This window comes from Eutrema salsugineum, unplaced genomic scaffold, assembly GCF_000478725.1.
Source record: "Eutrema salsugineum unplaced genomic scaffold, Eutsalg1_0 scaffold_3, whole genome shotgun sequence".
Taxonomy (NCBI): domain Eukaryota; kingdom Viridiplantae; phylum Streptophyta; class Magnoliopsida; order Brassicales; family Brassicaceae; genus Eutrema; species Eutrema salsugineum.
In genome coordinates this window covers 8,220,476-8,247,872 of record NW_006256756.1, presented here as the reverse complement: position 1 = coordinate 8,247,872, position 27,397 = coordinate 8,220,476, and the positions used below count along the sequence as shown (strand labels likewise).

The window sequence follows — 27,397 nt, the reverse complement described above, 5'->3', positions numbered from 1 at the left end:
TTTCTTGGCATGAGATTTGGACAGTCTCTCTTTTATTGCCATGTCCTTCTCTTTTATGGACCACATTTCCTGAAATTAAGACAGAGCATTGCCATCACCCGTAGCCATCTTTCCTCTCGCTTTTGATGCCTTAACACCAGGAGGCCGGTTAGTGGTTTGAACTTCCTCTGGCTCTGCCTAAGAGCTTGATGATTGTGCTCCATCTTCACACCTTCTCCTTTTACAGCTTCCATCCGTTTTAAAACTAGCTAGCTTTCACCATTTCTGGTCATTACGCAGCTCCTTCCAAGCGTGGTCCAATGTGAACTTATTCTTATGGTCATTGCAGAATATCTCGTGAGCTAGTTTGAGAACATCATTCTCGTTTTGACCACTTGATTTCTTCCTTGTTTCAGCCTCGTAGGATCCAGAGAACTTGCATACAACGTCATTGATCTTCTGCCACTGCTGCTTACACTGAATAGGCTCAGGCTCTCGGTTTTCTTTTTCTGCAGCCTTCGGACTTGCAGCAAAATAGTCTGAATGTTTCCAAAAGGCCCCTAACTTCTGCTCGTTGCTATAATCGGATCTTTGGAGGTGTTGAGCCAGGAGCTGATGAGCAATACATCATCACTTGGCGTCCATTTCCTTCTTTACCTTCTCTCTGTAGGCTTGTCTTTAATGAAGCTTGGATCTTCAGGGTTTGCTTGAGAACTGAAGACTGGAGGTTGTGATGATCCAAGTGCGACACAAAGAAATATCGAGCCACTCTCTTGTTGACTGTTCAACAGTTCAACAAAATGAGAGGACTGACTATATGGATACGAAGACATTTCCAGAAAGACAAAGAAGAGAGAAAGAAGATGAAAAGAAATAACTTGTGTTTAATAAGAAGAACAATGAGAAGAAGGAAGTTGAAAGGAGATGAAAAGAAAGAACTCGTGTTTAACAAGAAGAACAATGAAAAGAAGGAAGTTGAAAGGAAATGAAAAGAAATAGACAAAAGAACTTGTGTTTCTATAAAAGAGAACAAAGGAAGAAAATAAGGAAAGAAAGAGAATGCATTTAACACAGATAGACATCGACTTGATAATCATTCATCACAACCAGAATCTATCTCTAACCAGCAAAACCAATTACTACCTAAACCCTATAAACTAACCATTATGCATTTATTACCACCTAACAATATTTGGTTCACACAACTTAACTTATACTAATCGATACAAAGCAACATAGTTTATTGGAATATATGCAATTACGAACAGTCCTTTTATCACTAACACTAACTTGAACAGCTTACAAAGCGCATGACAGTAGTTTGAGCTGTTTTTACATCACGAACACTCCCATTGTAAGAGGAAAACATCAGAACCTACAACCATACCATGAAACAAACATTAGAAACATCAGAAACATAGAATTTCTAACAAGCATCGAGACATGAAAAACCCAAATCAAACAAGCATTGAAACATATAATTTCTAACAAGCATCAAGACATATCATTTCAAACAAGCATCGAAGCATATCATATCTAACAATCAGACAGGCATCGAAACCAATCAAACAATTCATATCAAACTAGATTCAGTAATTTTATGTTAAAATGTTTAACTGAACTTTATTATGTATTTTTAATCTTAATCTATTTACATATTAATACCGATCTTTTGTGCAATTCTAAATTACAAAAATGAATCCTACAGTCCTAAATCAATATAATTTAATTAACTAATAAACAATAATATAATTATTTGAGTAAATGAGAAGATATAATATTTTAATGTTCAGTGTCTGGTGCAACAATATTCACAAAACACCAAAACAAATTTGGTGTTAGATTTGGTGTATTATTGGAGAATAATCAACACCAAATTTGGTGTTTTGGTGCATGGTTGGAGATGGCCTAAGCGACTAAGTTAAAGAATACAAAGTTAAACAAAATCATTATGGCTTGTAACATCGCTATTATAGTCCCCATGGCTTGTAATTTATAGTTGCCCTCTGATCCGCAATTTTGTTTTTTTTTTTTTAATTTAAGCGGCATAATTGTTTGTATATATATCTCTAGTCCTCAAAGTTATTATAGAATAATTAGTGAACTTGTCCACACTTTGCGTGGGTTGATATAATTTTCCAATTATTGTTTGAAAATCTAATATAGTAGTTTGAAGTCGTTTGTTTTTATAATTTATTTTCTATTATTGAGTATATTTGTTTATTAGATTTCCTTACATTTTAATGTTTGAATACATAATCGTGAAAACAGTATAGAAAAATTTAGTTCAAATAATTTAGTTTAAATAGTTTAAAATCTTTTGATCACTGTTCTATGTAATTAAGACATAGTTTTTTGAGGTACCGGTACGAAATCATTTGAAGAATAAGGAAAGTTAAACAATTTAGGAAAGGTGAGAGAGAATTAGAGAGAAATCATGTACATATTATACTAAAACATTTGAAGTCGAATACATTAATCTAGACATCACCAATACCATTATTCCATTAGACATTCTATTTATTGATTTTTAATTTTTTGTTAAATTTTTACTAAATTTTGGTTTTATAAAATTTTAGAAACAGTTTGATTTGACAGTGAAATAAAGCATTAAACTATAATAATTTAGAACGGTTTGTTTTAAGTTACTTTTAACACATCATCAGATAAGAACCAATAAAAAAATGACACATAGTCGGTAAATAGGGTAAACATGTATTTTTGTAGTCGAATCTCATTTTGGACCTGACACGTTAGCGAAACACTATAAAAGTCGTTGTGAGCTCGGCACGTAAGCAAATCACTACAAAAATAAGTATATAGATCAAACTTATTAAGAGATTCGACTACAAAAATCACTACACGTAATGCCGCTATTGTGTTATAAATTATAACTAATGTCCTAATTTTGTTTCCTAATCATGGAAAATATTAAGAGAATGTTATCTACTATATGATTGCTGTATGTGTTAGTTAAAGATAGCCCCAGAGACATAAACTTGAAGAAAATCTCCCTAAAATTATTTACCAATAAGGTTAAATTTTAGAACAAGTTTCAATGTGAAATCTTGATAAGTTTTTAATTACTAAAACCAAATTAGGGTGTTATCATAAAAATAAAAATAAAGAATAAAAACAAATTAAATAATTCTAAAAATATTTTTAATTCTATATAAGCAATATTATTTTATCTGATATATATATTTAAATGAAGAAATGATTGAATATATTTTAATTGTATTTATGTTAGAAGATAAATTAATTATTCTTAATTTTTAAAAAAATCTACTTTGTTATAAAATACAGATAAGAAGTCATTAGAAAATCAAAAATAAGAATAATATTCAGTATTCCAAAGTACGAAAAGGAAAATAAAACTTATGAAAAAGGAAAAGAATCATGAAATCATGAAATATGGAAGCAGACTAAAATTAAATAATATGGGCATAAATAAGTTTTGTTAAGTTATTGGTCGAAAATTATACTTCTATATAGGTGTTCATCTTTTTATGTATTAAATCTCAATCTCTTATTGTTGTTTTTCGATATAGATTCAAATTTGTGAAGATATTTTGATGTGATAATTGATTTTTTTACACGTAAATATTTATATATGTATTGTAGTATTGTCTTCAATTTCATCATTTTGATAATAGCTATGGTTTCTTATAAATTTTGAACTTATAAACATGTATATTTTAATAGACAAAGTAATATTCTATTAAAAAAATATTTTGTTATGATAACTATGTTTATTAATCATTATTTTTAATAAGATATTTGCTTAAATTCTTAAATACAATATTATTCGAAATAAATTTTTAGAAGATTGTAGGCGAAAACCAGATATCTTTATAAATTAATAATTATTAATTTATAGATAAATTTAATTAACGATAAATTAATAAAATTTCATAGTCCCAACATTATTAATTTATAGAGGTTTTACTGTATATTGTAAACCCTTTAAGAAACAATTATCATTAGTTGTCAGCCTATCACAAACAAGAAGAAAAGAAACAACTCTACTTAATTGTAAACCCTATTTAAGAAAAGAATAATATTGGACCCCCAGTATTCTGTATTCTTAAAAAAAAACAATTATTGTTATAAACAAATGGACTTCTAGTAACCGGCCCATTAACCATCAGGTTAATGTCTCATGGCCCATTAGAGTTTCTGATATATTAGTTATGTAATGTATATATACACTGCTTATGGAAACAATAAGATAAGAGTTTTTCCCTTAATACGTTATCAGCACGAAGCTCAACTTCAAACGATCATATCTCTCAAAATACAAGGAGTTAGAAGGCGATCTACATATCATTTTGAAGCCCTGGAAGAGAAGAATCTAGTGGTGAAAACCGCTCCTCAATCCGACACCAGACGCGCCTTCAAGACTCAAAAGAATCGGCGCTGTCCCACCTTAGCGGGTGATTCTTTCCAAGCGGTGGTTCCTCCATTGTAGCAACTGTTCGTCCTCCCTTCTGGTCATCATTCTCAGGAGTTTCCAGTAGATATCTGTGGTCTTTAGCTCCCAGATCATAAGCCGGTCAGAAATCCATTTGGCGAAAAGGTATTATCTAAAACTATAGATCCTAATCAAAGTTTTGGTTTTTTTTTGAAAACCCTAATATAGATCGGTTCTTCTTCTCTAAACCCTAATATAGATAAAACCATAACCAAACCGATCCTCTTTCTTCTTGTCTAAACCCTAATTGGTTTTATTTTTCCTAATCGGCTTTATCATATAAAACCTAAACCCTAATGATTTGTTCAAACCCTATACCGATCGGTCCTAGCATCATCTAAACCAAACACTAAAATTCCTTGCAAACCAAAACCTAAATCTTTGCAAAACCCTAGATCTAAAATCGTTTTGGTTTGTCTATCGTTAAACCGAGATCGATCGGTTTAAATCCTAAACCGATCGGTTATTTATCTTAGATCCGATCCTTGAAAACCCTAAAACCAGTCCATGCAAGCTCCTAAATCCTAAACCAATCGACCCCTTAAACTCTAAACCAATCGATCCACCTAAACCGTTTATAAACCGATAAATTCTAATCCTAAATCGATAGGGTTTAAGTTTAAACCGATCGGTTTTTCCTAATAAAAATTAAACCCTAGCAAATCCGTTTAGTTTAATCCCTTAACCGATTAATAACCCTAATAACCGGTTTCCAAAATTAAATCTAATTTAACCGGTTTTGTTGTTTAATCGATCAATCCGATCGGTTTAAGCTTAATCGGTTAATTTCAAATTAGTTTCCAAAATCAATCTAAAAAAAAAAAAATTAATTTCAAATTAGTTTATCTATTAGAGCTAAATTTGGAAACCCTAGTAAACCGGCTAGGTTATAAACCCTAAGGTTCGATTTTAGAGTTCCCTTATATAGCAAGTTTCCTAAAATAGCAAGTTTCCTGAAATGGAAAGTTTTCCCAAGAATACCTTAAATCCCTTATTCCAATGACCATAGTCTCATACTATTGATTATTTAACATAAATTATTATATGTTTCAGATGTCAAACATTCAGAAGGTCGAATATGAGGCACTCACTGTCTCCGGAGATAACTACCTCAAATGGGCCCTTGACACCAAGATCTACCTCAACTCAAAATGTCTGGGTGAATGCATCAAAGATCCCAACACCGCGACTCAAACAGAACGGTACTCGGCGATATTTATTATCCGCCATCACCTCGCTGAGTCTCTCAAGCAACAATACCTCACTCTTGAGGATCCACTCGAACTTTGGGTGGCACTGAAAAAGCGATATGACCATCAGAAAACGGTCATACTGCCCCAAGCCAAGTTCGACTGGAAGAACCTACGGTTCAAAGATTTCAAATCCGTCGAAGAATTCAATTCCGAACTCTTTCGGATAGTTGCACTCATAAAACTATGTGGCGAGGAGGTCACTGATAAGGATATGCTAGAGAAAACATTCTCTACTTTTGGCACTCCCAATGTTGTTCTCCAACAACAATACCGTGCCATGAATCATAGCACCTATGAGGATTTGATATCTTGCTTACTGCTTGCTGAGAAGAACAATCAGCTTCTGTTGAGGAACAGTCCCATGCGGCCTCCAGGATCAGCCCCATTGCCAGAAGGAACCAGAAAAGAGTCCAACTTCGTCCAACGTAACAGATCCTCAGATCGTGGACGTGGACGTGGAAATGGACATGGACTGCGCGGCAGAGGACGCGATAGACCGAACCAAGAAAACCGACCTAACCTCAGTTTTGGTCGGGGTAAGGGTCGTGGTATCAACAAACCGACCCAAAGAGGCAGTTCATCTAGACCAATTCCTTGCTCAAGATGCGGAATGACTAATCATTGGGTCAAGATCTGCCGTACTCCCAAATATCTTGCTGAGCTCTACCAGAAGTATGGGAAAGATAATCATGAGGCTAACCTGGTTCATCAAGTCAATGAAGATGACTCAAAGGATGATAAGATTGATGGCATGGATTATGAGCTCTCCGACCTCCTTGATTGATCTCAAAAAATCTGAATTTGTTTTTCATTACTCCTTAAACTTTTATCTTTTGTTTTTGGGATTTATTGTCTTTACTTTGGATTTTTAAGACCTTTTGCTTTTACATTTTAATTTATGGAGTAATGTTTTATTTACATCTCATTTTTGCATGTTATTGAATTATAATTCTTGTTTAATGAAGATATGCAAGACAATATGGATATCATTGTGGATAGTGGATCGAGCCACACCATTCTAAAAGACAAGAATTACTTCATAAATTTAGTAATCAAAACCGCAAACATTAGCACTATAGCGGGTAGTTCGAGCCTAATAGAGGGCCATGGCCAAGCTAATGTGTTGTTATCAAATGACACATATCTAGACATCTCTGATGCCTTATACTCACCCAGTTCTAAGAGAAACCTATTGAGTTTCAAAGACATAAGATTGAATGGTTTCTATATCGAAACTCAGGATGAAGGGAACAAAGAGTTTTTAATTATCACTAAAATGATAAATGGCCATAAACAAGTTTTTGAAACTATACCCGCCGTATCTACTGGCATTTACCATGCTAAAGTCAGTATGATTGAGGCTAATGCTGCTATCAAAGCACGGTTTTTAGATTACACTATTTGGCATGATCGCCTGAGTCATCCCGGTGCGAACATGATGCGTAAATTAGTCCAGAATTCTAAAGGGCACAGCCTTAAACCAAATGGTATTTTCCCTCAGCACCTCAAGTGCACAGCTTGCTCACAAGGGAAACTGATTACCCGACCTTCACCAGTCAAAGTGTCTAAAGAGACCTTGAACTTTCTGGAAAGAATCCAAGGAGACATATGTGGACCAATTCACCCACCTTGTGGGACATTCAGATATTTCATGGTCCTCATTGACGCATCGATATTTCATGATCTGTCTGCTCTCTTCTAGGAACCAGGCTTTTGCTAGGTTATTGGCCCAAATCATCAGATTACGAGCCCATTTTCCAGACTTCCCATTAAAGACTATACGTCTTGATAATGCTGGTGAATTCACTTCCCAAGCGTTTAATGAATATTGTATGTCCATGGGGGTAAGTGTTGAACATCCCGTTCCACATGTCCATACACAAAATGGATTAGCTGAATCCTTCATTAAACGAATTCAATGGGTTGCTAGACCATTACTCATGAGGTCACAACTCCCGGTCTCAGCTTGGGGACACGCAGTCTTACATGCCGCTGAACTAATACGCATACGACCATCTAGTGAGCACAAATATTCACCATCCCAATTGCTAACGGGTCATGAGCCAGACGTCTCCCATATTAAAACATTTGGGTGTTCAGTCTATGTACCCATTGCACCACCACAGAGGACTAAAATGGGACCTCAAAGGAGGATGGAAATATATGTTGGTTTTGATTCTCCCACCATCATAAAATATCTCGAGCCAACTACAGGAGATCTGTTTAAAGCCAGATATGCAGATTGCCGATTTGATGAATCGGTATATCCTAGATTAGGTGGTGAGACAGACAAGCTGGTAAAAGAACTTTCATGGAATCAAACATCCACACAATGGCAAGATCCTCGGACTCTAGAATGTGATTCAGAGGTCCAAAGAATTATACATTTACAAAAGCTAGCTAATCAATTGCCAGATTCCTTTGCTGACCCGAACAAAGTTACCAAATCGTACATACCAGCTTGTAATGCACCAGTACGAATAGATGTCCCCTCAGGGAAAAGTCAAGTTGCTACAGAGTCTGACGCACGTAAGAAACGTGGCAGACCACCAGGTTCCAAAGATAAGAATCCCCGGAAATCAAAGAAAGGTGCAATGATTGAAACCGGGATTCAAGAGAACACGGATACAGCCTCAGCTGATACTTACCCTATCGAACCATCTCAAGAGGTTTGGGACGCCAAAACTCAAGGTTCTGAAGGGATTGATAATAATGAGATCTCAATCAATTATATCATATTCGGTTCTCTATGGAACAGAAAAGATGTCGACATCAATGAAACTTTTGCATACAAGGTAGCACTTGAGATTGCGCACACGCAAGAGGATCTAGAACCCACGTCTATAATTGAGTGCACTCGTAGATCAGATTGGCTGAAATGGAAAGAAGCCATAAACGTGGAGTTGAATAGTTTAAAGAAACGGAATGTGTTTGGTCCGATCTTAAGGACACCATTCGATGTTAAACCAGTGGGAAACAAATGGGTCTTTGTGCGTAAAAGAAACGAACTCGGCGAAGTCGTTAGATACAAGGCACGCCTTGTAGCACAATGATTCTCACAGAGACCCGGAATCGATTATGAGGAGACTTATTCTCCAGTGGTGGATGCAACTACATTTCGATTCCTCATAAGTCTGGCCATAAGAGAAAACTTAGATTTGCGGTTAATGGATGTTGTAACCGCATATCTTTATGGACCACTGGACAGTGAAATCTATATGAGATTACCAGATGGTATTGAGCTCAAAGATAAGCATGCATCTCGTGATAAACACTGCATTAGGCTGAACAAATCCTTATATGGACTGAAACAAAGCGGACGTATGTGGTATAACCGGTTAAGCGAATATCTCATCAGAGAAGGCTACGAAAACGATCCGATCAGTCCATGCATCTTCATCAGAAAATATCAAAACAAAGGATTTGTAATCATAGCAGTATACGTGGATGACTTGAACATCCTCGGAACATCTGGTGAAATCGCCCAAACAGTTGAATGCTTAAAAGCAGAGTTTGAAATGAAAGACATAGGCAAAACTAAATTCTGTTTGGGATTACAACTTGAGTACGTCAATGACGGAATCCTTGTGCATCAATTGGCATACACTGAAAAGGTACTCAAGAGATTCAATATGGACCAGGCCCACCCATTGACCAGCCCAATGGTTATGAGGAGCCTTGGATTGGATAGTGATCCATTCGGTCCAAAGAAGGACGATGAAGAAATCCTCGGTCCTGAAATGCCATACCTCAGTGCCATAGGAGCATTAATGTACTTGGCTAGTCACACTAGACCATACATCTGCTTTGCCGTGAGCCTCTTAGCTCGCTTTAGTTCGTGTCCAACTCAAAGGCACTGGAACGGTATTAAGCACATCCTTAGATACCTTCAAGGTACTAAGGACTTGGGATTATTTTATTATAACCATAACAAGGATGGTCTAGTTGGTTTTGCTGATGCAGGATATTTGTCAGATCCGCACTGTGCCCGGTCTCAAACCGGTTATGTTTTCACGCATGGAGGAACAGCCATATCTTGGAGATCCATGAAGCAGACTATTGCCGCTACCTCATCCAACCATGCGGAAATCTTGGCCATTCACGAAGCTAGTAGAGAGTGTGTTTGGTTGCGGCCCATGACTCAGCATATCCGATCAGATTGTAGTATGGACGAAGATAAGGAGCCTACGGTGATGTATGAAGACAATGCAGTTTGTATCGCTCAACTCAAGGACGGCTACATCAAAGGTGACCGGACGAAGCATATTCTGCCCAAATTCTTCTTCACTCATGAGCTGCAGAAGGATGGTCAGGTCAAGGTTCAGCAAGTCCGATCAAGCGAAAATTTAGCCAATCTATTCACTAAATCATTACCGACTTCTACACTCCGGAAGCTCATTCATCAGATAGGAATGCGTAGACTTAGAGATCTACAGTGATGCCTAAACCAGAGGGAGTAATGCGTGTTGTACTCTTTTTCCTTCACCATGATTTTTCCCACTGGGTTTTCCTGGTAAGGTTTTAATGAGGCAACGTTCCCCAGCGCATTATAGAGATCCCGGTTTTGTGACAGGCACGCTACCTTGTCCAATGGGGAGTGTTATAAACAAATGGACTTCTAGTAACCGGCCCATTAACCATCAGGTTAATGTCTCATGGCCCATTAGGGTTTCTGATACATTAATTATGTAATGTATATATACACTGCTTATGGAAACAATAAGATAAGAGTTTTTCCCTTAATAATTATGATTATTTTATGATTATATGTGCATAAAAATGGTCTAAAGTTTAGATTTTTTATTTGGTAGAAGAAGAAAAAAAATCTACAGTTATCTGTAGAATCTTGGTTTTTTCAAAAAAAAAATATTATGGAGAAAGACAAGGTAGATATTTTTCGGTTTAATTTTTTTTTTTAAATAACCAAACAGGACCTGAGACTCTTTATTTTATTGTCGACCTCAAAGGTTTGGCCAACCTTGGGTGATGTCCTAAGTAAGATTTTGTATGTTCAACGACCTTTTTCCAAACATAATTGATTGTTTATTGAAGTTAATAAGCTATCCCAACTCATTAACATAAATAATATGTAAAGATATTCAATCTATTTATCGTTTTTCTGCAATGTCCAAACAAAAAAAAAAGAATCATTTGCAAAAAGTAAATGCGTGATCGAAGTTGAACATACCAATCCTTCATTTTCTGCCCAGTATTTCTACTAGTAATTCAATGACGGCATGCAATTGCAAAAAGTAAATGCATTATCCAATGATGACATGTAATCTCGTTTTATTGGTTTCGTCGAAGAGAATGTTTTACTTTTACAGTACAAATAAAAGGAAAAAAAAATGAATTATGATATCAGAATTCCTAAATATGTAAGAAATGCTCATAAACACATATATCTGTTTCTGTAATTATTATTTTTCGAAAACTTTATACAGTAGAAACTCTTTTTTTATCAAATACAGTAGAAACTCTATAAATTAATATACATTATATTAATAATTTGATTATTTAATAATTTGTTTGTCTTAAATTAAATGTTTGATCCAAGTAATTTTTTATAAAATAATAAAATATTAGAGTCCCAACTTTATTAATTTATAGAACTATATACTAAATTTGTAATTTTGATTTAAAATAAATTTATTTGCAGAAAAAAATGTAAAAAGGCCTAATAACGATTCTAAATGAGCCTACCTATATGGGCCGTAAAGGCTTTGATCTGTTGCAATATTTCACTCCACTTGCAAAACCTATCTTCTTCTTCCTACTTTCGCTCGTACCAAATGACCTCCATGAAGAAGAAGACCTCATAAACCTTCGAATAAACCTCTCACATCAATCATCTTCCTCATATATCAACACGCACGAAAGCTATGGTAGGAGCTTCGAGAACAATCCTCTCCCTCTCTCTCTCTTCCTCACTCTTCACCTTCTCCAGAATCCCTCACGTTGTCCCATTTCTCCGCCTCCATAAACCTTCCTCTAGATTCTACCACGCTTTTCGTCCTCTTTGCGCCGCCGCGACTGCTCCTACGGAAACTAATATCGCAGATCCAGACCAATTAAAGCACACGATCTTGCTTGAGAGGCTTCGGCTCCGTCATTTGAAGGAATCAGCGCCGAAACCACAACAGAGACCGAGCAGCGTTGTTGGCGCAGAGGAAGAAAACAACAGTAACAGCAGGAGAAAGAATAAGCTGGCTGAGAATTTCGAGGAGCTAGGGCTAAGCGAGGAAGTAATGGGAGCTTTGAAAGAGTTGAACATTGAGGTTCCTACTGAGATTCAGTGTATCGGAATACCTTCTGTTATGGAACGAAAGAGCGTCGTCTTGGGTTCGCACACTGGTTCCGGCAAGACTCTTGCCTATTTGCTTCCTATTGTTCAGGTGACTCATTGATTTTGTCTCGCCATTGTTTTTTTATCGATATGCTTCGTGAGCTCTGAAGTTAAAGTGTTGCAGCTTATACAGTGTTTGGATCATGAATTGCTTGTTAGCTCGTTGAATGATTTCGTTTTGATCGAAAACAGAAGGTCTAAATCTGTTGATTTGCTTGTGTATATTCATATATCTTGTAACAGTTTGTACATATATTCATTTGATTCATCCTCAAAAGTTGATATCTAGGCACTCGATTTGATTTGTGTCTTAGTATATTGCTCTCTCTGATCTAATATTGTGTTGATTCTTTCGAGTACTATATATGAAACTCGACAATGGACATATCCATATTGAGGTTCAAGTTGTATTGATTTGAGTTTTGCAGCTGATGAGAGAAGATGAGGCATCTCTTGGTAAAATAACAAAGCCTAGGCGTCCAAGGACTGTTGTTCTTTGTCCCACAAGAGAACTATCTGAACAGGTAGGTACTTCAAGTGCTTTTGTTTGTGTTTTTACCAAGATTAGTTACTGCTCTGTACAAATGCATGTCTTAAAAGTTTGTCAACTATTGTAATTTTGGATTCCTTTATTGGCTCGACTATTTTGAAGCAAAAGGAAAAGTGTAGAAATTTTATCTTCGTGGAAGTCATGGTTGCCTTCTTGTAGGATAATTATAAAATTGGAGAATGATGTAATATGTGATCACTGATTAGAGTATTTATTTCAGCTTGTTTATATTTCATGAATGCTTTTAGACAGAGAAATGGTGAAAACTAATTAAGGAGTCTGCATTAGGTTTACCGTGTGGCGAAGTCCGTAAGCCACCACGCGAGGTTCAGATGTACATTGATCAGTGGTGGTTCTCGGATAAGACCACAGGAGGATTCTTTGAACAATGCAATAGACATGGTTGTTGGAACACCTGGTAGGATTCTTCAGCATATCGAAGAGGGAAACATGGTCTATGGAGATATCACATATTTGGTATGCTCCATTTTGGGTTCTTGACATTATGTTCCATGGTTCTTGTTATTCTATAAACAAAGGGCAATGCGAACCTTTTTTTACCCAGGTGCTAGATGAGGCAGATACTATGTTTGATCGTGGCTTTGGTCCCGATATTCGTAAATTCCTTGCCCCATTGAAACAGCGTGCGTTAAAAGCAAATGACCAAGGATTTCAAACCGTCTTAGTCACTGCTACTATGACAACGGTATGCATATGTTCATTGGCCTCAAATTTCAAATGCTTGCACGATTTATAAACTCTTTGCTCCTTACATCTTGAACGTAATAAATGAAATTGTGAGTTTTCAGGCTGTTCAGAAGTTAGTCGATGAGGAGTTTCAAGGGATAGAGCATTTGCGAACATCAACGTTGCATAAAAAGATAGCAAACGCTCGGCATGACTTCGTCAAGCTATCAGGTAGTGAAGATAAGCTAGAAGCACTACTACAGGTAAATGCATCATTAAGATTCTGATCTTTGAAAGCAATCAGACATGTTACGGTTCTTGTTTGGGTACTTATACATTACTTATGCTTTGATGAGAATGCAGGTTCTTGAACCTAGCTTAGCCAAAGGGAGCAAGGTGATGGTCTTCTGTAACACTTTGAACTCAAGTCGCGCCGTTGATCACTATCTTTCTGAAAACCAGATCTCCACTGTGAATTATCACGGTGAAGTTCCAGCAGAACAAAGGTAGGATTAAAACAGCTTTGCTTACAATCATTGGTCATTTCTTAAGGAACGCATTGCCTTAACTAAGGTGTAAAAATCGGTTCGCATTTCATCTATGCAGGGTTGAGAACTTGAAAAAGTTTAAAGACGAAGAAGGAGACTGTCCCACACTAGTGTGCACGGATTTGGCTGCGAGGGGTCTGGACCTCGACGTAGATCACGTAATCATGTTTGATTTCCCAAAGAACTCTGTAAGTATATTGGCCAAATGTTTGTGCCTAAATCCTTATTTTTTCTTCTCTTAACTTGTTGATCGGCTTTTCTTGAGACCTGAATTTACTTAAACTTGAATTGCTTAGATCGACTACCTTCATCGCACTGGAAGGACAGCTCGCATGGGTGCTAAAGGTTTGTTCCTTAGCTCTACATTTTGCGACGTTTTCAAGTTCCTTCTCTTAAAGTAGCTGCTGTTTATGGTCAAAAAAAAAAATGGTTCTTGCTCTGACGTGTGATGTGCGTCTTTTTTACAGGAAAAGTGACGAGCCTGATAAGCAGGAAGGACCAAATGTTAGCTGGAAGAATCGAAGAAGCTATGAGAAACAACGAGAGCTTGGAATCACTCACAAACGATAATGTGAGGAGAGACGCTGCGAGAACACAAATCACTCAAGAGAAAGGAAGGAGCGTTAAGCAGATCAGAGAAGTGAGCAAGCAACGGAACACCAGAGACAGAGGAGCATCATCTCCTCCTCCTGCGAGATCAACTGGTGTGAAGACACCATTGAGAAAGTCAACTTCAACTTCAGCGAGAAAGTCAACTTCAACTTCAGCGAGAAAGTCAACTCCGGTTTCAAAACCCCGAAAATCATCATCTCCTCCAGAAAAATCTACAAAACCGAAAAGAAAAATACTAAAAACTGTTGGATCAAGATCGATTGCTGCGAGGGGCAAGAAGGGTTCAGAGAGAACAGGTAAGAAAATAAGTGTTGTTGGTTTCAGAGGTCGATCTTCTACGGCAAGAGCCTCTTAATTTAACATTCTGGTAACTTAATGAAGTCAATGGTGAAAGTGAATTATGTTCGGATTATGATTACTAGAACGTTATAGATGAATCGTCTTAAGAAGACCATAATATGTTCTTTCTTCTACGAATTTCATACCAATAGAAGAAATTCACTTTTTCCTAGAGATATAACTCATAAACTTTTGACCTGCTGTAAAATAACCAGTGAAGTCTGTTTATGACATCAATGGTTGGTTTATAATATATTATTTTTTATAAGCAGAATGATTATTTCTTTAGAAAAATGTTTTTTCTATATACATATACGACAAGAAAGAGCATCTAAAGGTCGAGTTTTGCTTCAGATCATAAAAGAAAAGGAATTCTAGAACTGTCCCACATCGAGAGGAGAGTATAAGAGGAGACCAAAGTTGTCGCTATAAAAACGAAGTGTTTAGAACAACATAATTCATACATTTCTCGGTCTTTTGGCTAAATCAAGTGTAGTATCTGTTCTTATCAGCTTAATATCTGATATGTGGTGACATTGTTGCCACATGATATTAACTTTATTTCTGGAGAGACCATTATGGCAGTTCACTGTCTGGGCTCTCTAGTGTCGCCTATGCGTTGCACTCTTGGAAAGGCTTTTGGCGCACCCCACCATAACCAATAAAAAAACTTAGATAACTTGGTAGAGCTTTTTGAGAGCGCAATTCTAATATTTGGTTTTTAACTAAAAACTGTCCCACAACATTGAGAGAAGGAGAGAAACGTTTGAGATATATGGTTATAACTTATAAGAGTGGCTTAGAAGTTTTAGTGTTTTACTACACCTTCCCCACCACAAATTGGCTGTTTTTTTTCTTTTTAAATCATGTGATGTCATTGCAAGATTTTCAATTTAAACTAAGGCTATCTTTCATCATCCAATGTGGCTCCATGAGAACAAAGAAGTAAAAGGGCCACAAAGCTCTATACTTTTTTTGTTTTGACATCCTCTATACTTTGGTATAGTTAATTAGTCAATGGTTTGTTTTCTAATTAAAATGTCCCACATCGATTGTGTTTACACTACTCTAACCTTATGTACACTTCCACACAAGGTTCATTGTTTGTCCCTTCGGGGAGATTTGATAAAATTGGAACGATACAGAGAAGATTAGCATTGTCCCTACGCAAGGATGACATGCACAAATCGAAATAGTCCAATTTTTTTTTTAAACATCATTAATTACAAATATAAATTAATTAGTTTCTTGATAAATCTTGAAAGATTAAACAAATACCAGTTGATACAAACAATGCTTTTAGATGCCTATATAACCTTCACTATTACTGCGTAATCAAATTGTTTATGATGAATTAACGTCTAACCATTTTTTATTTCAACAGTCTAAGTATCTAGAACGTATCTAGAACAGTTCGATAAGTCAAACCAGTGGTACTAATTTTACATACATAATTTCTTGCTAGGTTGTTTGCTTTTGAATTTTTTTGCGTGTGGAATACGATATCGATAAAAAATTGAATTTGTTCTTCATCTTCTCAATCTTCTCCAAGTGTAAAGTAAAAACTAGTCATTTTTCGGGTATAGACACCATCTACTTCTGAACAGTCTGTTACAAATGCTACTGACGTCCTTTGATTCTCTAGCCCATATATATAAGGGCTTCCATCTCTTCATGCAAAGAAGAAAGACTCCGCCACCCATTTTGTTCTTCCATAGTAAATTTCATAATTCCTTCTTTAAAGTAATACCATCTTAAATCTGCTACTAAATCTGTATCCTTCCAGGAGCCATCAATATAGAACCACCATTCATCGTACTCTGTCATTATTAATAAGTCCAACCATTTACGGTGAATTATCAAAGATATATTACAACGAAATAATGAGTCAAAATTTTCTACATATTCATTCGTACTTTGTTGTAATTTAGCGGCATTCTAGTATCGATCTAACGACAAATGTCTTTTCCCTGTTATTACCATTGATTTAACGATGAATATTTTTTACAATGGATTCCTTTCCTCCTATAATTTACGAGTTTCGTCATAATTGTTTTACAAATCCAAACCCTTCACAAAATTGTGACTGAGATTTGAGGGTCTTCGGTCAATATAACAAATAACGTTGGTTGTGAGAACACTTTGAAAATTTATGGTGGGAAAAAAGAAAAAAAAAAGACAAGCAAAACTGATCCCAGTAAACAAACAACTTTTTTTATGCTTAAGTTACCGAGTGATGAATCAAGTGGTGAAGAAGAGCGGTAATCACACACAGTGTCGTTTCATAAACACATTTTATGCCTACACTTACTAGATTAAATAAATCTTTTTATCTATTTATAATAACAATATGAAAAACTACAAATGAACCATTGTGTTTTTCCATTTAATATTATTTTTAAATTATATATTTTTATGTATAACTGATAATTTTATAAAAAAATTAATATTAGATGGTTGTGTTTTTAATTTTATTTAATTGTTTTAAATTATACATTTTTATGTATAACTGTTAATTTAATGAAAAATTAATATTTTATGGTTGTGTCTTTTCGAGTCCGACTACTTTGGCTAAGGCTTATAGCGATTATGGTAAGTCGCGACACCTAGATCGTAGATATAGCACAAACGTGAGCTAATCACTTATGAGATAATTACTATAGGATTTATTCAGTATCAACAAAATCTAGCGGATCACTTGACAAAAGTATTACCTAGAGATTTGGTGATCAAGTCGGCTAAACGGATATGATTAAAATCTATTTAAAATCTTGAATGATGGGATATCCAATTCCCTTAAAATACAACATTAGAGGCTTAATTCAATGGGGAAAGCCTACATTTTAAAGATTGAGGCACTGGTTTATATCATCCCAAAGTAAGTGCTTAGAGTAGTGTGGAAATTTGTGTGTAATATCTTCATGTGCCCAAAATGAGTTGAAAAGATTCAATTCATAGGACATCCTGGTTCTCAGACATCATGAATTTGGGATATATGTTGTTTATTTAGTGAATCTATGATTACTCTTAAATGGGAGAGGAATGTTGAAGATTTAAGTGTTAAATTTATTTTAGTGAACTATTGCAACTCTTGATTTTATGGTTATTTAACAAAACATTGCAATTTGTGAGATAATGGTTATTTTACCAACTATTGCAACTCTTGAATTTAATGGTTATTTACTAAACATTGTAACTCTTCAGTTTATGGTTATTTTACCAATCATTGCAACTCTTGAGTTTATGGTTATTAAAACATTTCAACTGTTGGAATTATAGTTGTCAGGACGAATCGCGTGCTTGCATGTGGCGTCCATGGTTTTTTTTCAGGTACGGCCCCCTGGGCCAAATAAGGATACATATTGGACCTCCGGCTCAATATGGTCTAAGCTTATAGCACCGGACCTCGAATCCATTCGAATTCAGGAGATCTAGCACGATATGCCATCTGTTCTCGAACTCCTCGTATCTGATAGTGCAGACCACACTGTTAAAAACAAGGAAGTTGGAAACTGAGTGGCCACATTCTCGGTGATCCAGAAGGGTCAGGATATAAAGAAATGTGATCCGCACAGGTAGCCGGAGAGAGAAGTAATCCATTCTCGACAGCCCGGTCCCAGTATCAAGGGAACTGGGCCAGGTATGAGTATTCCTTTTAGGGAAGAACACTATTCATATTTCCCTCCATTTGAAAAAATGAATATGTCTTAGTCTGATTTTATCATCCATACCATTACAAACCAACGAGATTGGCATTTAATGCATCTTTCTTACATGTGTCAGGTGGCAGTGACCTTTCGCAGGAGTCAGGAGGAAAAGCAGAGGTTCATCAAAGACCCATATCGTGTCAGATCCGCTGACCTGACTCGTACACTGAAGGTGAGAGAGACGCGCCAAGGAACTGTCTCACAGTAGGAAGAACACGCCAAGGAAAGTTGGTGAGACCGTCAGAAGCATGACGCCATCACAACATTCGAGCCCAATCAAGTCAGGTCATGGGCCGATCCACCCGATTCACTATCTGCGGATTGACCCGGTATACTAACCTGGGTCAGGTAACTCTCTATAAATACTTTTCTCTTTTCCACGGGAAAGAGGTTCACATCTTTAGCCATCTTAAATCTCACGCTATCTCTCTTGATATTTGTGGTTCTTAAGTTCAGGCATTCAACATTCTTCTGACCATATTTTCCGGTCACTCCTCTTCACATCGCCTCCATGGTGGTTCCTAAAGCATATAACTTCTTCACCCACAACTCTTCTTTTCTTCTCTTTCCACTGCAAAAGGTCATTTCCATCAAAAGGTCCGAGTAGATCCTACCTTTCTCAAGGACTCTTGGCCCAGTTTTCTTCTATAGTTTTTTTACTTCTTTCTGCTCTCTTATTGGGCATTTGCTGGTCTTTTGAGCTGTTTTCTGACTTGAGTATCAGAGAGCCTTCGGAAAACACACCCCCATCGTATTTTACGGGCCTTCACGTTTTCTCTATTTTGCAGGAGACTTACCCATTCTCTAGGACTGCAATTCTAAACCATTTCAACTATTCCTTTTTACCTCTTGGAATTCTATTAAAATTGAAACATATTTGGAGAGAAAAAAAGAAGAAGATAGGAGCAAGGAATTGGAAACAACAACCAGAAAAAATAACATATAACAAACACAAACAGTTCTACTTGTATTTCTTGTATCGTAGCCTATAACAAGAAGAAAAATTTGATTGTCTTATCCTATAAGGGATTTTGTATAAGGGATTTTGTGTTCCAAGACTTGATAAAAGTCAAGATACTCTTTGCTTCGTATACGATTCAATCATTATCCAAGTTCACAATATAGTAAAATTTGGGTTCAACCACAATTTTTTTTATTAATAATAACAATAGGAAAAACTACGAATAAACCATTGTGTCTTTCTGTTTAATACTATTTTTAATTATATTTTTTTGTGTATAACTGCTAATTTTATAAAAGATTACTATTGTATGGTTGTGTCTTTTCGTCTATTTTGTCAAATAATAAAAAAAAGTAAGAATGAACTGTTGTGTCTTCCCGTTTAGTATTTTCTTTTTAATTGTAATTTTTCATGTATAACTGCCAAATTTATCAAAGGGTACTTGTGTCTTTTTGTTTAATTTTAAAAAATTATATATTTTTGTGTATAACCATTAATTTTATGAAATGTTACAATTGTATGGTTTGTATACTTTTGTTTATTTTTTAGTTGTACATTTCAGTTCATAACTGCTGATTTTATAAAAAATGTTATAAATTTTTTAATTGTTGTTTTCCATATTAAGAAGACAACTTTCACAAAATCTATGACCATATGGAACATATAGAAGACTTTAATGATTTATATAGTAATATCTGCCATATTTTGAAGTTTTTCATCATTCTCAAATATACACTTGTAAGAAGGTAATTAAATCTTGAGAAATTGGTTTCTAAACAACAAGGAGCGGATAAAATTCTTGAATAAATTGTTCTTCTGTAATAGGAGGCCTTACTTTGCATATCTGAAGATATAAATATAATATAACTTTATTCAAAATAGAATAATTATTAGATGATATTATATGGTTCGCAAGATTAATGCAGTTCCTCAGTATTGTGGATGCATTATTTACTTCAACACCTTCGCTTCTCAATCTTCCATACTAGTACTCTTTATCTTCTCTTCTGACTCCTCCATATATATATATATATATGAAATCATAAATATTACAAAAAATTATTAGGATAGAGTTAAGTTGCAGAAGATTTTATATGTATTGTGATGCTGCCAGTATAATAATCTTCAATTGATTGATCAAATCCAAGAGCGAATGTGCAGATTGAGTTTTTTATTTATTTTTAACTTCATCTTCTTCATTAAAAAGAAAGAGTATAGTCCTCATGGTGAGCAGTTACAATAAACATAGGAACATAAAAAAAAGAGATACAAATTGAAAATTAGGAAATACTTTCTTTAATAAAAGATTGGCTGGTTGGTTACTCCAACTCCATCGTTGTACCCATGAGAACTCAGTACATTGAAATCTTGTTTTCCAAATTCAGATTTCACGAACCAGATTATGTAGTCCAAAATGTTGGTCTGTCCTGGTAATAAGCTTTGGTACTAACAGAAGAAAAGTTTGTTGAGCTGGAAAAGGAAAATATCTTCATTGATTGTTGAAAATGATTACAATGTTTGTTATATATGAAATGAGAACATGGTTAACTTCGGTTTACATCCAAACCAAAGAAAACGATTTTAACTAAACCGATCCTGTACTCTATTATTCTCCCTCAAGATGGCACTGAGTTGGAGAAGATAGAGTGAAGAGCCATCTTGCCTATAAGAGCCTTGAATTGTCCTGGATACAATGGTTTAGTAAACACATCAGCCAATTGTGATTCAGTCTTAACATGCATTGTTTTGATCAAACCTTCTGTGATTCGGTCTCTAACAGAGTGACAATCAAGCTCCACATGTTTGGTGCGTTCATGAAAGACAGCATTATTTGCAATGTTTATTGCTGCTGTAGAATCACAATAGAATGCAACAGCCTTGTTTTGGGGAACTTGTAACTCAGTAAGAAGGTTCACAAGCCAAACAATCTCCTTTGCTGCAAAAGACATGGCTCTATATTCGGATTCTGCTGAAGACAAAGAGACCACCGATTGTTTCTTAGACTTCCAAGATATTAGAAAGGGTCCAAGAAACATACAGTAGCCTGAAGTAGAACGTCTGGTGTCTTGACAAGAACCCCAATCCGCATCCGCAAATCCTTTAAGAACCAAATCTGAATCAGCTGAGTAGAAGAGACCAAAACCAACCGTGCCTTTGATGTAATGTAATACACGATAGCCGGCTTGGAGATGGGATTGTTTTGGTGCAGAGGAAAACTGACACAGCTTATTCACTGCATAAGTAATATCAGGTCGGGTAATTGTTAAGTACATGAGCTTACCAATTAGACGCATGTATTTCTCTGGATCATCAATAACAGGTTCATCACTGTTTTGTCTTAGCTTGACATTAGGATCCATAGGCACACTAGCTGGTTTACAAGCTAAAAGGCCCGATTCTTCCAATAACTCCAAGGCATACTTCCTTTGACATAGAGAGATACCAGAGTTGGAGCGAGCTATCTCAAGACCAAGGAAGTACTTTAATGGTCCGAGATCACGAAGCTTGAAGACCTGTTGCAGAGCCGTTTTGAATTGCTCCACTGCAGAATCATCATTACTAGCCACGATTATGTCATCTACATAAACCAAAACGGCCATGTATTTTCCATTGATGTTGCGAACAAACAATGTGTGATCTGTATGAGACTTCTGAAAACCCAAGCTTAATAAAGTTGTACTGAACTTTAGAAACCACTGAGGAGAAGCTTGTTTAAGACCGTATAGTGACTTTTTCAAACGGCAAACAGCATTGTCAGGTAGAGATTCCCCCTCTTTTGGTGTATATCCTGGAGGTAGTTTCATGTAGATTTCTTCCTCCAGGTCACCATTTAAGAAGGCATTGGAAATATCAAGTTGATGTAGACTCCATTTCTTTGCTGCAGCAACAGCCAACAATGTTTTAACGGTTGTCATTTTAGCCACAGGAGAAAATGTATCTACAAAATCAATTCCCTCTTGTTGTGTGTAGCCTTTAGCTACTAATCTGGCTTTATATCTTTCCAAAGAACCATCAGCATTGAGTTTAACCTTGTAAACCCATTTACAGCCAATGGAATGTTTATCTGGTGGCAGAGAAACGATCTCCCAAGTTGCAGTGCCTTCCAAAGCTCGTAATTCCTCATTCATGGCTGCTAACCAATCTGATGATTTCTTAGCCTGAGTATACGAGCTTGGTTCCGGGTATTTAGTGACTGAACAAATGAAAGCTCGATAAGGTTCTGAGAGCTGATCATAAGTCAAGTAATCAGACAACGGATATTTCACTCCCAGAGTTGCCAAATTGCAGTAATAGTCGTTCAGATGTGCAGGTTTCTTAACTTGCCTCGCTCGAGATGATTCAGTAGGTGGAGAGGAACTACTTGAAACATCCGGAGTGATATCAGGTATATCAAAGATATCAGGTAAGGGATCAGAGTCACCTGCATTCATTGGAAAGATATCCTCATGGAAGACAACATTTCGAGATATGTGAGTGGTCCTTGTTTCAAGATCCATTAGCATGTATCCTTTGTAACCAGAGGGATAACCCAAGAAGACACAAGGTCGTGCACGTGGTTGAAACTTGTGCCGGTTCTTTGAGGACGTAGAACTGTAAGCCAAGCATCCAAAGACACGCAGACCAGTGTAATCAGGTTTCTTAGAGGTCAATACTTCAAAAGGAGATTTGTCGCCAAGAAGAGGACTAGGAAGACGATTAATCAAGAAGACCGCCGTAAGTATACAGTCACCCCAAAATTCCAAGGGAAGTTTAGACTGGAACATCAGGGCCCTGGCAACATTCAAGAGATGTTGATGTTTTCTCTCAACGACTGAGTTCTGCTCAGGGGTTTCAGGGCAAGAATGGTATGAAATGATTCCTTTTGCTTTGAATAATTCCTCAAATCTTAACTCAGGAGCATTATCTGAACGTACTCCTTTGACTTTGGTGTTGTACTGAGTCTCGACCCTCTGTAAAAACTCAGGAAAGATCTTGAGAACATCAGACTTTGCTCGCAACATATAAACCCAAGTGACTCGACTGTGATCATCAACAATGGTGAGAAAGAATCGATACCCTTCTGTAGTTGGAACTGAAAATGGTCCCCAAGTATCGATGTGAACCATATCAAAAGATTTCTTACAAATGTTGTTCTTTGCAGGGAAAGAGAGATGTCTTTGTTTTGCAAGTGGACACACGGAACAGTGAAAAGTATCTTTATTCCTTTCTTTGATTCCAAGTACATGAGATAGAGAATCAGACTTTGACAAAGAGGGGTGTCCTAGTCTATTGTGCCACAAAGCAGAATCAAGAACAACATTTGTAGAAAAAGAGGGAGTCCGAGATGAGCTAGCTTCAACAGATCCCACATCCAAGACGTAAAGGTTGGAAACTTGTTCACCTTGACCAATCATCAAGCCCTTGGTATGATCCTGTATCATACAGGAATTTGCATCAAATTTAACTCGATATCCCAAATCCTTAGTCAGCTGGCTTACACTGATAAGGTTTAATCGGAAGTCAGGAATAAAGAGGACATTGTTCAAAATGATCTGTTCTGTCAACCGTATCTGCCCTGTTCCAACAATTCTCACTCCTAATCCGGTGGGAAGGGTAACAGAGGAATCAATAGTAGTAGACAGATTCAGGAACAAACTTTTGTCATGAGCAACATGATGAGTTGCACCACTGTCTATAATCCATGACTGAGAGGACAAAACAGCACGAGTGGCTCGCAAAATTCCAACAAAACAAATCGTAGAGGATGAGAAAGCCATACCCGATAAAGCAATAATGGTCCCTCCAGATGTAGAAGCAACAGAGTTAGGTTGTGAAGTCTGAAGCTGAGAGTTGAAATATGCGATCACTCTTTCAATTTGGTCCTTGGTCAAGGTTCGAGTAAAGTCATCAACAACATCAGATGAAGGATTGATTGTGAGATTCACTTGAGCAACAACAGGCTTCGTCTGAGTTTGTGTAGATGGTTTATCAGAAGAGGCCTTTTCAGCCTTTGTTTTGTGTTTGAATCCTGGAGGATAGCCATGTATCCTGTAACATTTATCCACCATGTGTCCAGTGTAACCACAATGGGAGCAAATAGGCCTTGTCTGAGATTTAGCAGCTGCATTAATCGATGGTTGTGCAGGAATAGGAGTAGATATGGCGAAAGCAGAAGCATTCTGATCTGGAATTATAGATCTTTGAATGTGATCCTGATCCAGTAGATTGTAGACTTCTGATAAGGCTGGGATGTGTTTCTTCATAATGATTTGACTTCGAATGACTGAATATGAGTCATTAAGTCCAGCAAGAAACTTAATTATCCGAGCATGATCTGCTTTCTTTTCTATTGCTTTACAACAATCACAATGATGACATATCTGCACACAATCAGCACCATCCAAGTCGTTCCAAAGAGTCTTCAAAGTCGTATAGTAAGCAGAAAGATCTAAAGATCCTTGCTGCAGAGACCAAATTTGTTGTGATAACTGATACGATCTTGGAAGATTAGTAATGTGAAAACGAGTCATCAAGTCAATCCATATCTCAGATGCATCGCAAAACGTAAGATGCTCTTGTAAATTTGCTTCGAAACTGAATTCAAAAGCCAAGACTTAACCATTGAGTTACATCGAGACCAAATCCTGAAGATACGATCCGATTTTAGAGGACGAGAGATAGATCCATCAATGAACGCTAATTTGTTCTTAGTATCGAGAGCTATCGTCATCGCTATTTTCCAATCATCATAATTTGTACCATCTAATACTTCAGAGATGATAGAGAGTCCAGGATTATCACCATTTGTAACGTAGTATGGAGAATGAATACTATCTGGTGAATCAGTTTGAGAGATTCGACGAACAGGTGAAAGTGGTGCATCTGGTGAAGAATCTTCGCGATTTGTAGTCTTGCGAGCTGACAATGATGCTCTGACTGCGCGACGAGCCACCTTGTGTTTAACCACCATCGTTTGAAAGCTTGATTAATGGCGGAATAACCAGAAATCAAGTCAGAGAATCGATTGAACGGCGGAATAACCGTGGAATCGATCGGAAAAGCAGATTAATCGGCAGAATGACCAAGAAATCGAGGTCAAAGAACGGGAAAACGAAGAAGAATCGTGTGAGATTTCGGGATCTCACAGCTCTGATACCATAACAGAAGAAAAGTTTGTTGAGCTGGAAAAAGAAAATATCTTCATTGATTGTTGAAAATGATTACAATGTTTGTTATATATGAAATGAGAACATGGTCTGCAAGATTAATGCAGTTCCTCAGTATTGTGGATGCATTATTTACTTCAACACCTTCGCTTCTCAATCTTCCATACTAGTACTCTTTATCTTCTGACTCCTCCATATATATATATATATATGAAATCATAAATATTACAAAAAATTATTAGGATAGAGTTAAGTTGCAGAAGATTTTATATGTATTGTGATGCTGCCAGTATAATAATCTTCAATTGATTGATCAAATCCAAGAGCGAATGTGCAGATTGAGTTTTTTATTTATTTTTAACTTCATCTTCTTCATTAAAAAGAAAGAGTATAGTCCTCATGGTGAGCAGTTACAATAAACATAGGAACATAAAAAAAAGAGATACAAATTGAAAATTAGGAAATACTTTCTTTAATAAAAGATTGGCTGGTTGGTTACTCCAACTCCATCGTTGTACCCATGAGAACTCAGTACATTGAAATCTTGTTTTCCAAATTCAGATTTCACGAACCAGATTATGTAGTCCAAAATGTTGGTCTGTCCTGGTAATAAGCTTTGGTACTAACAGAAGAAAAGTTTGTGGAGCTGGAAAAGGAAAATATCTTCATTGATTGTTGAAAATGATTACAATGTTTGTTATATATGAAATGAGAACATGGTTAACTTCGGTTTACATCCAAACCAAAGAAAACGATTTTAACTAAACCGATCCTGTACTCTATTATTCTCCCTCAAGATGGCACTGAGTTGGAGAAGATAGAGTGAAGAGCCATCTTGCCTATAAGAGCCTTGAATTGTCCTGGATACAATGGTTTAGTAAACACATCAGCCAATTGTGATTCAGTCTTAACATGCATTGTTTTGATCAAACCTTCTGTGATTCGGTCTCTAACAGAGTGACAATCAAGCTCCACATGTTTGGTGCGTTCATGAAAGACAGCATTATTTGCAATGTTTATTGCTGTTGTAGAATCACAATAGAATGCAACAGCCTTGTTTTGGGGAACTTGTAACTCAGTAAGAAGGTTCACAAGCCAAACAATCTCCTTTGCTGCAAAAGACATGGCTCTATATTCGGATTCTGCTGAAGACAAAGAGACCACCGATTGTTTCTTAGACTTCCAAGATATTAGAAAGGGTCCAAGAAACATACAGTAGCCTGAAGTAGAACGTCTGGTGTCTTGACAAGAACCCCAATCCGCATCCGCAAATCCTTTAAGAACCAAATCTGAATCAGCTGAGTAGAAGAGACCAAAACCAACCGTGTCTTTGATGTAATGTAATACACGATAGCCGGCTTGGAGATGGGATTGTTTTGGTGCAGAGGAAAACTGACACAGCTTATTCACTGCATAAGTAATATCAGGTCGGGTAATTGTTAAGTACATGAGCTTACCAATTAGACGCCTGTATTTCTCTGGATCATCAATAACAGGTTCATCACTGTTTTGTCTTAGCTTGACATTAGGATCCATAGGCACACTAGCTGGTTTACAAGCTAAAAGGCCCGATTCTTCCAATAACTCCAAGGCATACTTCCTTTGACATAGAGAGATACCAGAGTTGGAGCGAGCTATCTCAAGACCAAGGAAGTACTTTAATGGTCCGAGATCACGAAGCTTGAAGACCTGTTGCAGAGCCGTTTTGAATTGCTCCACTGCAGAATCATCATTACTAGCCACGATTATGTCATCTACATAAACCAAAACGGCCATGTATTTTCCATTGATGTTG

At 36.5% G+C, this 27,397-nt stretch overlaps 2 protein-coding genes and 2 non-coding genes across 4 annotated transcripts; 3 read left to right on the top strand and 1 right to left on the bottom strand.

Annotated features, from left to right (window-relative positions):
- Positions 1–255: 255 nt before the first annotated feature.
- Positions 256–812, bottom strand: LOC112085352 (glutathione S-transferase T3-like). The gene is made up of 2 exons (XM_024154561.1): positions 637–812; positions 256–568 (listed from the first exon to the last, which is right to left on the bottom strand). The coding sequence occupies exons 1-2, from the start codon at positions 810–812 to the stop codon at positions 256–258; spliced, it is 489 nt and encodes a 162-aa protein (XP_024010329.1).
- A 10,689-nt stretch (positions 813–11,501) lies between these two features.
- LOC18014269 (DEAD-box ATP-dependent RNA helicase 39) lies at positions 11,502–14,895 on the top strand. Its single transcript, XM_006397086.2, has 9 exons — positions 11,502–12,101; positions 12,481–12,576; positions 12,891–13,079; positions 13,168–13,308; positions 13,412–13,552; positions 13,653–13,795; positions 13,896–14,025; positions 14,134–14,182; positions 14,305–14,895. The coding sequence occupies exons 1-9, from the start codon at positions 11,589–11,591 to the stop codon at positions 14,802–14,804; spliced, it is 1,902 nt and encodes a 633-aa protein (XP_006397149.1). The 5' UTR covers positions 11,502–11,588; the 3' UTR covers positions 14,805–14,895.
- A 353-nt stretch (positions 14,896–15,248) lies between these two features.
- Positions 15,249–15,441, top strand: LOC112085859. The gene has a single exon (XR_002899146.1). It is a non-coding gene; the product is annotated as a U2 spliceosomal RNA (small nuclear RNA).
- A 453-nt stretch (positions 15,442–15,894) lies between these two features.
- Positions 15,895–15,997, top strand: LOC112085922. Its single transcript, XR_002899200.1, has one exon. It is a non-coding gene; the product is annotated as a U6 spliceosomal RNA (small nuclear RNA).
- Positions 15,998–27,397: the final 11,400 nt, after the last annotated feature.

Coding starts and splice junctions, on each gene's coding strand:
- LOC112085352 (XM_024154561.1), bottom strand. CDS start 812: ATGTCTTCGTATCCATATAGTCAGTCCTCTCATTTTGTTGAACTGTTG. Junction 569..636: donor GACAAGCCTACAGAGAGAAG/GTAAAGAAGGAA, acceptor ACACCTCCAAAG/ATCCGATTATAGCAACGAGC.
- LOC18014269 (XM_006397086.2), top strand. CDS start 11,589: ATGGTAGGAGCTTCGAGAACAATCCTCTCCCTCTCTCTCTCTTCCTCA. Junction 12,577..12,890: donor CAAGAGAACTATCTGAACAG/GTAGGTACTTCA, acceptor AGTCTGCATTAG/GTTTACCGTGTGGCGAAGTC. Junction 13,309..13,411: donor TCACTGCTACTATGACAACG/GTATGCATATGT, acceptor GTGAGTTTTCAG/GCTGTTCAGAAGTTAGTCGA.